The following is a 15,654-nucleotide window of genomic DNA, read 5'->3' as shown; positions in this document are numbered from 1 at the left end:
TTTACCCTGAAGATCCCAGTATGTACCTGTCAGTTTACCCTGAAGATCTGAGTATGTAGCTGTCAGTTAACATAATACCAGATACTGTAGTCGTGGTAATTCAAATCTATATGCAGTGATTCTTAACAGCTTTAACAATGATGTAATGTTACAACATTATGATATTTACCTCTCTTCTAACAGACTCTCAGGCAATGTTTTTTGAAAATATAGTGCAGGCGGGCGGTGTCTTTTTTTTATACAAGAATACTGGAATACAAGTTGGATTTTTTATATATATTTTTAAAAAATTGTAATAAAAGTGAAACATGCGGCGAACTTGATGATGATGCGGGCGGTTCCTGAGAACCAAGACAATTATTTTTTTTAGCCTAAGAAAAATTTGTCGTAGCAGGATCATGAGAAGGACGCATAAAATCCCATGTACCCCTCGAGATCCTGCTTCAACTTATAGTGTTCTTGGTACAACAAGCCTTTTGTGCTGTGTTGTTTATTTCATTGTCTCTGTTTCTAGAGGCGAATCTAGGGCTGCTGGAATCTACAGGCTTCATGAAGAAGTTCGGAGATCTATTGTACCTCACCTGTGACGATGCCGTGCATCAGGCCGTGACCTCACCACGACCAGCCCGGGACATCGTGTGACACATGGGACTCACCGGGATACATGAGGACTCACCAGGATACATGAGGATTCACCAGAGTACATCCATCAGCCAATCAGGGTGTTGTTGTTTGTAGTTGCTATGGTTACAGTGGTTTATAGTTACCATGGTTACTGCATAGGTTTACAGAGTTCTTATTTTGGGATCAAATGGACATACAAATAGTACAAGATGTATACAATGTATACAGTATTTTTAGAAAATTCTAACTGGTTCTTTGTTTTATATAATGGGGCATTGTTTTAGTTTCCAGGTTTTCAGCCCGGGACGTAGTGCGTTACCTCCACCGGATTGGGAGTACTGTTAGATTTGTTCACAGCAATGTATTCAATATTACCAACCAAATAAGATATTTATGTTTTATTTTGTTCTATTTGTTGTGTTTGTTGTGTTTGTTGTGTTTGTTGTGTTTAGTATTATTGACTGATGTGTTTAATCTGAGGCTGTGTGAATTCCATATCGGATGACTCAAGTATATTTTAACATTGTATTGATAGTCAGTATGGACCATCAATTCTTTTTCTTGACTTTCAGACAAGCTTACTGTAAAGCAATATCTATAATTAAATATAAATATTAAATAAATAATATAATAATATATAATAGTATAATATAAAAAATAATTTTTTGCATCCAGGTTTTTAAATTTTTGCTAAAAATTTCATTTTCATTTCAAGAGTTGCATTGAAAAAACTGACATAAAACATTTTATTCTTATTTGGATTGTTGACCTGCATTTTGGCAGATTGACAAAGATAATCGTGGAACCAAGAATTTAATTGCTCTGGCTTTATCATTATATCAATACAGTAGATCATTTGTTCTCTGTGGGAGAAAGTTCTACAATTACCAATGCCACATGTGCCATGGATCAAGGGGTTATTATTCCAGTCTTAGCTTTCTACTTCTTAAGGGAGCTGTACACTTCATTGTCACTTCATATCATATGGTCATATTTGCTACTACTTTGCGAAAACCATGTCCTCTGTTTTTTAGTTAAGTATTTCTGTTCTGATGACATATAAATACAGTTGTAAATTAATATGCAACAGAGTAATATTTGGTTGTAATATGATGTACATATCTCCGCGAATCATTGACGGTTATTATCATGAGGCCAAAAAATATATATATGTGTGTTTCAGCTTTCCGCACCCTCATCTGTAGTCCCTGATTCTTACCAGCTGTCATCAGCATCCTGGGGTTGTCCATTTTTTATTCCACCAGAGTAACTTGGTCAACTTCTGTCATTATCGTAACTAGTTAGGTATTTACTGAGAAATTGCATTGCATTTCTTCAAGGGAAAACAAAACAAGAATAAAATCTGACAAAAAGCCAACCTACCTACCCTTTTTTGGATGGGCTGAAATACATGCTTGTGTTTTGGCCTGATGTCAGGTCTGTCTACATACTGCCAAGACCGTAACTAGTCAGTGAGAAAACAGGAAGCGTAGCATTTGTATGGCACTGAATTGGGTTGGTGATCAAGTTTGATCTTTGATATCACCAGAAGCAATATCCATGTTCATTGTAAGTGGGTTGGACTGTGCTGTAATTTGATTTGCCACTGTAAAAAAAAGAGTACCTATCTGCTAAGAATTTTTATTTTGTCTCTATCCCAAATTTGAAAAAAAACTGAGTCATTTGGCTTAAGGAAAGGTCTTTCAGTCCTTGTTTGTACAGTTTCTTCGAGTCCAGGGACTGCCACCATGGTCTAGTGGTTGAGCATCTGCCTAGAGAGTGGAAAGTTCAGGGTTCGATCCCCAGCTGGTTCATACCAAAAGACGTTAAAAGATAGTACTTGTTGTTACCCTGCCTGGCGTTCGGTATTTAGGGGCTAAAACAAGTACTGGTCGGCTCGGAGTCAGTATACTGTGTCTGAGTGGGTATTCATGTTATACATGTTGAACTGCGTCATGGTATCTCAGTGAGCTGGCAGTATAAAATCGGCATGAGTCCTGACCAGTACACACACGCACTCACGCACACTGTTCAACCTCATTTCACCGCACCTCACGTCATCCAGTTCAGGCTTCAGGCAAGAGAACTTGTTGTGATCAGGCTGTTGGCATCATGCATTATAACTGATTATGTATTTAGTGATGACATAAAGTATTCATCTGAACAAACAGAACTGATATCTCACTCAGGTTACAGAACACTTTATTCAAGAGCTATTTTCGGTTTGCTTCAATGATAATGGTTTTCTTAGTAAGATCGTAAAGATCAGTAAATTGAATACATTATATACAGAACATTTGTCCTTGTCAAATAATATGTTTATCCCATCTCATGCGTCAGTCATGAAAATATCAATTTTGTCAAGTCACTTGATGAGATAAACATGTTATTTGGCAAAAAATGTCAAATATTTATATATTGACAATATTTGTTTATTTTCAGCATAAGCTGTACATATGATCATGATTTATGTTTTACTATAAAATACCCAAATGCATTTCTGCACATCATGTTAAAGAGGTTGTGTCAGTTGTTACTGAAAGATGTATGCTATCTGTTAACCATGTTTCTAGATACAGTACTGTTCAAAACTAACATTCCCTTGATTGCATTCATGTGACCCTTGGATTGGGATCGGTACCCTCCCACTTTGTCTTAATATGTTCAGATTGAGGGGGAGTTAGTTTGACAAAGTAGTGTATCGTGGTAATTGCTTGTGACCAGGTGTGTAGTCATCTGTAGGATGGAAGATCTCATTTTCCCGAGTATGTGATGTCATGGAGGATACGGACAACAGTAGTACATGTGTTTTATGATTGTTAAGCCTGGTCCCTGAACAAGGACAGTTAAAAACAATTCCTGTGTCTCATGACTTCTGAAAACTAAATGGGTAGGAATGATAGATTATATTTTTTTATTTCTTAGATTAAATCCAATTCTATAAACATAACCTTGATTCTAATGTACAATGTGACCTCTCTTGGCCACACCCCTTGTGAGTGAGTGAGTGAGTATGTTTTTTTTACGCCACATTAAGCAATACTCCAGCAAGATCACGGCGGGGGACACAAGAAATGGGTTTCACACATTGTTCCCATGTTGGAATTTGAACCCAGGTCTTCAGCGTGACGGGCGAACGCTTTAACCACTAGGCTACCCGACCGCCCCTCACACTCCTGTTGACTTGAATCATGGTGATGTGGCCGAAGTCATGGTGACCACAGTAAGGTTCCCATGACAACCTGGAACAATTCTGACTGGCATGGTGTGAGATTTATATCTGAATCTGAGGCGAAAATGATAATTGAGTTGCTAGTCATTTTTTAACAGTGCTTAAAAATATTTAATGAAGTTGGGGGTAGGTGAATCATGAGAAGCAGGAAACTAGTTTTAAGAAAATTTCATTTTTTGAGCACGGTACCACATGTTTTGTACCATTGTGACCCTGTGTTAATGTTTTCAGGACCAGAGTAATAGGTACCTATGTTTTAATTAGGGTAACCTGAATTATTAATTATCCTACAAAACTGATAAATTTATCATGTCTATAGATGGAAATGAAATATCTACATTATTTTATCTATATCTAACTTAAAAAAGAACACATGTTATTTAATCTTCAAAACACATGGAGGGATATTTTACAAAGGCTGCCTCAAATATGGTACTGGTATGTGTTATTCAGAATTGTGATCTTTGTCACAATATTTTTTAATTCATGGTAATATGCTTTAATGGTGGAAATGAACATGACAGAGCCACTATGTTTTTAACATCTAAAAACCAGACCAATTTTGTCTTAATATTTTCAACATTAAGATATGCATTTGAGGAAAAGACATTTTGACTGGTCCATTTTAAATACATAATTCAATTTTATTTTTGTTTTCTTGTTAACACAGAGAGAGAGAGAGAGAGAGATTTTATGTGCACTTCATGCGTATTTCACACATAGATGCTGCTGTTATGATATTAAAATGTTTTAAGCTTGTTTTCATGTTATCTTAAGGGATAGCCCAGTGGTGAGTGTGTTAGCCAAGTAACAGATGAACCTGGTTTGAATCTAATACATGTTTACAGAATGTGAAGCCACTGTGATAATGTTGCCTGCCATCTGTTCATGGTCATAAATAGTCATCTGAGTCATAGCATCCTGGCTTGCGGAGTTGTGTCCCTTAGCTACTGGATCTGTTTTTCTTGGTTCAAATCCCTGATCATAACACATTGTTTGTCAGCACCATAACCATATCTGGGTTTCACTAAAGTGGCAAAATTCTACCACCACTGACACCTATTTTTTTCTTCTCTCCTTAATCTGACATGTTGTGATATGTAATTATAATATTCAAAGGAAGTTAAGGACCATGTGATTCTTTTATATTACTATAGTTTATTACTTGACCATGAAGAGATCACCCATTTAATAAACATACAGCTGTAGTACACATTGTGTAATACCACTTGCTTATGTACTCTCAGAACACGTTTCACGAACAAATATTGAAACCTCTCAACATCCCTTGGCTTATTCAACGACATTGCGTGTGGAGTTGATAGATCACTGAGAGGAGCTTTTGCACACTTGATGACCCCAGCAACCTTGTTGCTAGGCTGACGTCACATGGCATTGTTTCGCCGATGGATCTTGCAACAAAATTCCACAAATTACGTCATCGGGTATTGTGACATTATTGTAAACTTTGAGGTACAAGGCCCGTTCCACAAGGCAATCGTATTGTAGCGCAACGACAGTCGTTAGTCTAAGTTAAAGTATGTGAGTTGCGATAGTCTTAGCCCTACGATAATTTTGTGCATACGTTTCAACTTTTGACATGTTTGAAGTAATAATAATAATAATAATAATAATAATTTATGCATTTTGTATAGCGCAGCATTCACTGTGCATAAGTGCTCTGTGCGCTTTTATCAGTATTATTCTGTTAAACTCAATTGGACTATGCCGTGGATCGTGTAGGTGTCAGCCTATTCATACTCAAAAGTATAATTCAAAAAACGTTATAAATGACAAGTAATAAACTCGCTTCCGTGTAAAACCAATTTTATGAAACTCGTGAATAGTTGTGGTAGCGAAAGCTCGTCAGATACCACAACTATTCACTCATTTCATAAAATTGGTATTACCTGGGAGCTCGTTTAGTATTCTATATTAATCTGTCATGTAATATTGAAAGGAGAGTGTGGTCCTTAATTTCTTTTGAGTAGTATAAAGTATAGTTCCAAAGAGCACTAACTCGAACACTAAATGTATTAGTGTTGTATTACATGTGTTGTAAATAATATGTGGATATATCTTTAAGATTTTTGTTTGGAAAATTGATTGTCAGGGCATATATATATTACATACAAGGTGTTTTCTGTTTTTTTAATAACAAAGGTCCATAATTCTGTACATAATGAATTTTACAATGCATTTAATTTCATGCTGCATATATTTATACATATCTTACATATGTTAGGTTTTATCTGTGTGGAAGTGCAACAGCTTGAAGACTCTTTTAAAGGAATTTTGCCAAATATATGTTTTGATAGAAATTGTGGAATATTTTCATCAACTTTACCTATCAGCTGTCAAACAAATTGTGTCGTTGTAACCAGTCTCCCGAGGACAATGATGTCCGTCCTCAAAGTTGTAACTTAATCTGTATACAGTGAAACCTCCTTAATATGGATGCATGTATTATCATACCAAGTGATATTGTCCAGATTATGAAAGTGTCTGGAGTAACACATTGTCTGGATTTACAAACCATGGTTACATTGTAATATGTCACTGAATATGTTTAGATGCATCTTCCCGGTGCAAGAGAGTTAACTGACTTTAAATGTCCAGTTTCCACCCTTGCCAAACTGGGCTGGAATTCCTGGGCTCGATCGTAGCGCCACCAGTGGCTATAACGAGTTATGTCCCTTCTAAGCCTCTCATATGGATCAGTCAAATTACACCTCTCGTATCACTTGCATTTACTTCAAACAAAATGGCGGGGCCCAGTCAAGACGATCTGATCAATAATCAAGATCTGTATTGTGATAAAACGGGTCTTACATCGCGAAGTGCATCAAATCACGTGAGCACCTTGATTAGAAACATGAACAGATTTGGAAAATATCTGTTGACACTGAGTTGGTGGTGCTCATGCTTTGCAATTCCTGCAATCGACCGAAATCTGCATGGCAACTAGATTGGACTATGCATCGACTCGTTAGTCCAGCTAAAGTCAAACTCCATAATACTAGCCTAGTTCGCCAAGGGTGGAAACTGGACTTTTTATAGTCAGTTAACTCCCTTACCTCAGGAAGATGGTATAGATGTTATCAACAATAATCATCAAGAGAAGGGGTTTCCTTATAGGCTTTACAGTAGTGAAATTAACATACAATCAGAGACTTATTCATTATGGAGAGTTTACTTTATTTATCATTATTTTTTTATTCTTGATAAGAAGAGCCATTGAAGCTATGATGATTTAAGGTCAAGTAATTATTTTAAATACGATTTACTGTTACAAAATACTCTGTTTTCAAAGTGAATTTGGTACCTAAATAAAAAGCCAACTCTGGTTGTTACGTTACTATTTTTCAAATTTTTTTTCGTTGCCTGTGTGAACTGTGCGAGTGAAGAAAAAGACTGGGTATTTTCCGTTGGTGTAAATGTCTTGTGGCTAGTGTTCCACGGCACTAATCAATGAGGTTAATTAGTGCAATGCAAATTTATATCAGATATACATTTCTTTCTCAATGAACAAATAACACACGCTATCACAAAAGAAAAAGGACAATGTTTATTCCATGTATTTCTTATTTTTTTAAACCATAAATAAGAAAGTCGTGAGCAAGTGAAAACGGACCATTTTTGAGAATTTCTATGGATTGCACTTAGCCTGCAGGTCTGCCGCCGGTACCTAGTTGTAGTCTGGAGAAGAAGGTCTTCATGGTCACCTGTGTCGTTTGCATAGACGATTTGATAATTAACTAGACAGGAAAATGTTGTTCATGTATAAATTCTTGGTTAGAATGCTTATCTTAGAAGGTGACTGAGTGGATCGGGTGGTCAGGTTTGGTGACTTGGTTGATTGTGTGTCGTCATACCTCGACCGCGAGGGGAATTGCTCATAATATCAACCACTGGACTGTTTTGTCCAGGCTGAATTATTTACATAGAGCTGGAGTCTTGATTAAAGCGGCTTCGAACCCAATTCGGGGTGGTTGTGTTTGTTTGGTCATGTGTGTGGAAGTATTTAATTCCATATTAGAAGACTTGTTTTGAATAAGAAAATGCTCATGTTAAATAATTTGTTTTTTGAAATTATGTTTTAGTTAAATATTCTTTTACAACTCTCAAACTCAATTATAGATGTCATCTGTGTTTAATAATAATAACACATGTTCATGGAATAGTCGGCATCTTACAATCGACTCTGATTTTAGCAAATATTTTTCATGAATATGGAAAGGGTTTTGTCATTTTTATTTACAGGCTGCTGTATTTAGCTTGAATATTGAGTATGAAACAAACAACGTTTGAGACAAGAGAAGGAGTGTATGTCAACTTGTGTGATATTTGTGGCTGCATGGGTTGTCAAGAGTTCCATCCCTTGGTTATGCCAGGATCCACACTGTGGGTTGAAATGAAAAAAATGACTGATAATTTTCTTTAGATCCTCTAAAGTAAGTCCTCAAACCAACAAAATATTTTTATGGCGAAAACTGTATTGAAGTTTTTAGGCTTAAAGTAGTTGTTCCACTTAGTGAATTTATGATCTGTTGTCTGGACAAGTGTTACACGGCCCTACTTCACAATCTGTACTCTGGAGTAGGTATTGCCACTAGTCTCATGTGATATAAGGCTGCATCAGACCCATATGGTGTCAAGTATTCATAGAAATATGTCAAGTTACTATACACAGCAATAAATTGGAAAATGTTAAACTGTTTATCTTATGTGCATTGTATCCATTGACTCGGGGTTTGCGTTGATCTACAACCTACATTTATTGTAAGAGGCATATCAGTGGATTTGGTGGGCAGACTTGGAGACTTGGTTGATTGTGTCATTGTACCTCAATGACTTGGGACATTGCTCCGATTCTTTTATATTACTATAGTTAATCTGCAATCTCATTAAGATCAGACCTTAGTTCTCGCTACTGCTAAACAAAGATCTGAAGACATCCCATTAGGGGTCACGTCAGAACGACCTTTCATCTGACCAATCAGTGCGTCGCTTACCAGATTATGAAAGTGACAGTTGGAATGTGATTTCTAATCATGCAATCTCGTAAACTTTAACATGGAGTATTCCGAACGATAGTTATGGGTTTAACGACTGAATCCTTACAATCTAGACCATCTATTAGCCATTCCAGAATGTTTTTTGTTCAGGTTTCAAATTTGTAATCGAGAATATGTCAAAATATGTCTCGAAGCGTAGTCGCCAATTTGAAATTTGTGCCGTAAAGCACGAGAAAGCTGCCTTTTGATTGGTCATTCCATTGGTCGGTCAATGTTCGCGCAAGGTCGGTCTGACGTGACCCGTAATGGGATGTCCTCCGATCTTTGTTTAGCGGTAGCGAGAACTAAGATCTGATTTTAATGAGAGTGGACATTGCTCATAATTTCGGGGGGGGGCACGGGTAGCCCAGTCGTCTAAGGCACTGCGATTCACTGTGCAGAGTTGCATCCCTTGGGCAAGCCAGAAACCTATGGTTGTGGGTTTGGCCTGATTATGTTTCTAGGTTTGTCAGCACCATACCTGTGCTCGTATGTTTCACCGAAGTGGTTAGCGTCTAAGACCTGCATCACTTCAGGCTTTCCTCCCACATTAGGCTGACATGCTTCGATGCAACCGGAATACTGTTAAAAGTGGTGCTAAACCCAACTCACTCACTCACTCATAGTTTCAATCACTGGTTAGCTAGGACCAGCCTTGATTATTTACAGGTTGCCACCATCAGACTGGTGCACTGTCCCATATCACTCAATCAAAAGACTTTTAATACTATTGTTTTCTTCAGTTATTTCCTGGACAGTAGTGAATAGATATTTTATCTGGTAGAAAGTTTGTTGAGATGTGATGGAAAGGCATTGGTCAACACCCTCCCGTCTTGTTGAGGTGTCTTGCTGATGGAATTGTTGCTTCTAAATTAGGAGGAACACTGGTGATCCACTCGTCTAAGGCGTCAAGTTCTTTGTACAGTGTTACATTCCTAGACATTCCAGAATCCAATGGTCATGTTCTTGAATCCCTGATTCTTGGTTTGTCAGCACCATACCCATGATTTAAACACCTTAGATCTGTATCACTTTGGGCTTTCATCCCTTATTAAGTTGAAACGCCTTGATAGGAGTGAATAACTGTTCAAGGTGGCATCTGTGTGTATGTGTGTGTCTGTTCGTGTGTTTCTGTGTGGTTTATTTGCTCACAACTCACTCCGCAATATTCCAGCTGTGTGACTGTGGTCTGTAAGTAATTGAGTTTGGGCCAGACAACCCAGTGATTGATATTATGAACATCAATCCACCCCCTCGGGGTATGTTACTACGCCATCATCCAAGTCACCTAGCCTGACCACCCAATCCTTTCGGTGGCCTCTTACAAACACAAAGGTTGATAGGACCTGTCTTCAACCTGTCCTCATATATTTCATCTAATATTTTGTAAGGTTAGCTTTGTTGACAAAGACTTAAGACAAACACTAAAATATCTCCAAACCTTGAAAAGAGAAACTTCAATTTCATCATGATTATGTGGCTTAGCATGAAGACATATCAGTGTTCTAGAGTTCTACTGAAAGATGAGAGTGGAGTTGTGAACTAAGTCTTGCTGTCAGAAGTCGGAGACTGTTGAGGTGTGTTTGTGTTACATGTGTTATTTGATTTAGATATTACCATGATTACATGTTATTAATCAGTTAATTTATTGATTTTCCTGATTCTGCAATAATTGAATATGCTGCCCTATGGAATACATTTGGGATGTGATTGATGATATATGAAGTAAATAAAGACATTACAAATGGATTCTCGTCAGTTGTTTTATGACGTCAGAGATGTGGCTTTTGGCTCAGTTGGTCTTTTGAAGATCAAAGACAAATATTCCGAGATAACCTTGCCTCAGTGAGATGCCTGACTTGGCGATCCTCATCCAAATATATAGAAACAGCCTTGCCTCTTTTTTCAAATATCTATCCTTTCCTGAATGGATCTATGACTGAAGAGCCTTATTAAATATTTGGAGATACCTTTTAATCAAGCCATGAGCTTCAGAGATTCTTATCACAATATTTAGAGATTGAGTATTGTAGAAATTCAAATATTTGGAGATTGCCCTCAAATAAAAAACACAACATAACATATAAAACTGTTGACTGAAGGCAGTGACACCCTCTCTTGGTGCAGAGGGAGAGTTTGTCGTCTTCCAGACCCTAGGGAATAAATTAAAGTAGGAATCCAACTCAAGTCTAGAATGATTTAGCAAATCTAGATTAACTTAGCATATGTCATCATATACTATGTGTCCCCTAATACAAACTCTACGATCTGCAATTTCGTGTTATCATATATTTGGCACCACATGCATCACTCGTTACCCTAACAGAGGTATTCCTGGAATTGTACATGTAACTACTTTTGGTAAAGCGTTTATATAGTGCACGGCAAGAAAGGGTAACATTTGGTGTCATCAACCAGAGAGCTGAATACAATCAAAATACATTGGTTGCTACATGAAGTGTGTGGGTGTTTTAATGTCGTTTTAAGCCACAGCAGTTCGCAGACTTTTTTCGTAAGGTTAACTGGTGGTTGATAGCAAGAGCACACCGTTGGGGTAAGATGACCCACACTCACCAAACATTGTTACCACCAATACTTGCTGCGGCCTGATACGACGCCATGGATACTAGTAATTTTCTGACCCTGGACTTGTGGTTCTTTAAACACTGTAAATGTGCCTTTGCTTTTCTGTGCTGAGACGGGGGCAGGGGTGGCCCTGTCGTCTAAGGCCCCACGAGTCGCTGTGCAGAGTTGCCTCCCATGGACACGCCAGAAACCTATGATTGTGGGTTCGAATCCCTGTTCACCCGGTTATGTTTCTAGGTTTGCCAGCCCCATACCCATGCTCGTGGGTTTCACCGAAGTGGTAAACGTCTGAGACCTGCATCACTTCGGGCTTTCCTCCCACATTAAGCTGACAGGCCGTGATATAATTGGAATACTGTTAAAAGCGGCGTAAAAGCATTGTCATGGCTACAAACCACAAGTGTCCTGGAAATCCCACCTTATTCTCCTGGTGTGGCTCCGTCAGACTTCCATCTGTTCCCAAAAATGAAGAAAGCTCTATCTAACATTTTGCTCAGCCAAAAGAGGAAAAAAGTGTATGAATGTGGAAGTGGATTATGTTGAAACATACTTAATTTTAATGTCTTTGGGGCAAGTCTTTCTATGTAAGGCGCAGAACGTATGAGTCAACCCTCGTAGAAAAGGGGGGGGGGGGGGGGGGGGTCGGGTAGCCTAGTGGTTGAAGGGTTCGATTCCCAACATGGGTACAATGTGAGAAGCCCATTTCTGGTGTCCCCCCGTCGTGATATTGCTGGAATATTGCTAAAATTGGCGTAAAACCAAACTCACTCACTCACTCGTAGAAAAGCTAACAGAGAAAAATACTTACATAGGAAAGGCATAGATTTATTAGGTAAGATATATTCGACTACCACTGTGCCACAATATCACATGTTGTACAGGAACAGGCATGTTCCAGCTGACAGTACTAAATGTTAGGCCCGGGTCTGTAATTCCCTTATTGAGATCCGGCATCCGAATAGCCGACTTAAGTGGGAATTGGCTCTGTGATTTGCAGACTAATGACTTAAAATGATTAATGGCGTGGATCATTGTTCGTGCTTTCAATGACTGGTTGGCCTGATCCAGATACGATTATTTACGGGCCGCACTGATATAGTGTGGACATTGCTGACTGGCATGGTCAACAATATAGGATATGAGCCAAATAACGAAATAGATATTATCTACTAGTATTTGTTACTGTCTAGGGATCAGTGTCCTGTCTTCGTTGAGTTTATTTTCTGTTTTCAAGACTGTCATTGATTCATTCTTGGGAATTGAAAGACGTCGTAGCTAAGGTCATATGGTGCATATATACATGGAAATGTGTGGTCTCCATAGTAACACTTGGTTGTCATATGCCTGGAGCATAACGTCGGCCACAACAGGTAAAAAGAATCAACTCACTCACTCCCACTCACTATTAAAATATTATCGTCAGAATAAAAAATAAAAAATAAATGGAGCCTAGAACAATCCTTAATTTCAGCTTGCCAAACCATTCTAGACTTGACGCGGTGACTACGCAGAATGTTTGTATTTTTTGCGTAACTACGCAGAATGTTTGTAAAACTTTTGCGTAGTTATGCAGAATGTTTGTACAATTTCTGCGTATCTCCGCAAACACTCTGCGGAGCCAGTACGGAGTATCTGCGGAACTAAATGCCCCTTTTCTCGGACCAATTAGTTTTATGACCCCCGGGCGTCGACACAAGCGTGGTGGTGGAAGACAAGTTATACACGCACATCTCATATGGTGACTGTTTTTCACTATTCATATTCTAATTTTATTCATAATACCACACCATGACGGTACTCTTTGAATCTTTAAAATGACTTCAAATGTAAAGTACAATAGATTGAACGATAACAAATAATGGATAACACATAGATTATTCATGTATTGTTTCTTTCCCGAGCCGCTGCGTTTGTATTATTTGCATTGTACAAAGAAGGATTTTGTCTGTCATCTTGCAGATCTAGACTTAGAATGTACATGTGTTCGTTCGAATTAGGAACGAGAATAATTGATTATCATGAATATATATTATGCAGTTAAAAGTAAAACACATATACATGTACACTGTAAATGTATTCACTTTAAAGTCGTACACGACCTTCGACCTTTGCGAGCGAGGTGAAGGATCCAGGTCCATTGGACCGAAATGTAGAACGGGCGTATAGGGATTTTTAATTTCATTATTTGGTAAAATACATGTAGGTTTGTTAAATATGATTATTAAACGAATTTTTTTTAATTCCTTTCATTTAAAATGTCTACGGAATCAAATTATGCTTGAGAAGTAAGGCTGGGAGATGTGACGTCAGCCAGCTGAGACAGAGTGAGTGAGTTGGGTTTAACGCCGCTTTTAACAGTATTCCAGTTATATCACGGCGTGTCAGCTTAATGTGGGAGGAAAGCCCGAAGTGATGCAGGTCTCAGACGTTTACCACTTCGGCGAAACCCACGAGCACGGGTATGGTGCTGACAAATCTAGAAACATAATCGGGGCGAACCGGGATTCGAACCCACAATCATAGGTTTCTGGCGTGCCCAAGGGACGCAACTCTGCACAGCGAATCGCGGCGCCATAGACGACTGGGCCACCCGTGCCCCCGCTTGAGAAATAAGGCTGGCTTGATGGGAGATGTGACGTCAGCCAGCTGAGACTGTACATGTGGACACACACTGCACCGACTACAGCATACATGTTGGCTCTTTGTTCAAGCAGGAATATACAGGAAATGATATGTAGCCATTCTCTGTGTTTGGCTGTTGTCAGTTATGCGTTCTGAGATACAGTGATGTAAGTATCTACTACACTTAACAATACATGTAGATAATAAAGTAAAACATAAACTCTCTGCTGGAATGTATGGTGCCAATTATTCGATGGGGTAAGAATCGTAAAATGTATGAATAGACGAATCAACTATTCTTACCCGATGAAAAAATTATATCTCGCAGATAAATTTGAGAAAGTGACAATATGTATGTAATCCCTGTGAATCAAAGCTGTCAATAAACTGCCAATCGTATTAATATGAGGCAACCAGTTTTAGTAATCAAGTTGTATCCAATAGTAAAAACTACAATTTGAATTACTCCATAGATAAGTGTTTTTCAAAACAAAATGTAATCACAAGTTAAGGTGAGGTGAAATGGGATTTAACGTCGCGTTCAAGATTATTGTACTTCTATAGCAACGTGTGTGTGTGTGTGTGTGTGTGTGTGTGCGTGCGCGTGCGTGCGTGCGTGTGTGTGTGCGTGCGTGCGTGCGTGCGTGCGTGCGTGCGTGCGTGCGTGTGTGTGTCTGCTTGTACTTGTCCGGACTGATGCCGATTTTATAGCAGTAGTCCACTGAGATACCATGCCGCAGTTAACAAGAATACCCCACTCAGACACAGTATACTGACTCCGAGCCGACCAGTCCTTGTTTTAGCCCCTTAATGCCGAGCGCCAGGTCAGTAACAAGAAGTCCTATATTTTATCTTTTGGTATCACGTACAACGTCTACTGTTACATCACAATACAAGTGGCACTTACACACAGGAAGATCCATCATTGACAGTTTTAATTTAAATAACACCGGAATTGAAGTATATGTATTTAATGCAAATGCGTATATAATGATCAGTTTTATTGGAGTACATGCCATGCACTTCATATTGTTATCAACGTTAACTGTGTGGCCACACTAATCAGGACGCCCGTCCATACATGTACATTGTAGGTGTTTTTAAACACCAAGTAAATGTACATGTCATGTACACACATCAACTGTTATAAAACCAGTGTTAAAGTGGTATGTATCAAACCACTACATCAGTATATGCTAGTACATACATGTATACATGTAGATTTGTACAAGGCAAGAGACACAATGGAGGTTGATCATAAATTAAATATTCACGTCAAAAAGAAGATTTAATGATAGCGTTATTACAACAGGAATATTTTACAAACTGGTGTTTACATGTATTTATCACATGTACCTGCAATCCATTCACAGCGTGGCATCATAGTATACATTGTACATGTATGGAGAGTATTGCCATGGGCCGCCACGCGTTGACGGCGTGATAGTGTCCCATAAAACTCATAATTCGTGCCAAAAACAATAAAATAGTTTTCGCAGAAATCCGCGGATATCCGTGATTATTACAGGTGAT

At 38.4% G+C, this 15,654-nt stretch overlaps 1 protein-coding gene across 1 annotated transcript in view; it reads left to right on the top strand.

Moving 5' to 3' along the window:
• Positions 1-5,099, top strand: part of LOC124114656 (sulfate transporter-like) — a 43,848-nt gene extending 38,749 nt beyond the window's left edge. Inside the window, exon 17 of the mRNA XM_046475331.2 lies at positions 515-5,099. Coding sequence (XP_046331287.2) covers positions 515-642 — 128 coding nt within the window. The 3' untranslated portion in view covers positions 643-5,099. The remainder of the gene's footprint in view (positions 1-514) is intronic.
• Positions 5,100-15,654: the final 10,555 nt, after the last annotated feature.

This window comes from Haliotis rufescens, unplaced genomic scaffold, assembly GCF_023055435.1.
Source record: "Haliotis rufescens isolate VD_foot unplaced genomic scaffold, xgHalRufe1.0.p SCAF_7, whole genome shotgun sequence".
In the NCBI taxonomy this organism is placed as follows: Eukaryota; Metazoa; Mollusca; class Gastropoda; order Lepetellida; family Haliotidae; genus Haliotis; species Haliotis rufescens.
Note: the sequence above shows the minus strand (reverse complement) of the source record. Positions and strands in the feature narration are given on the sequence as shown.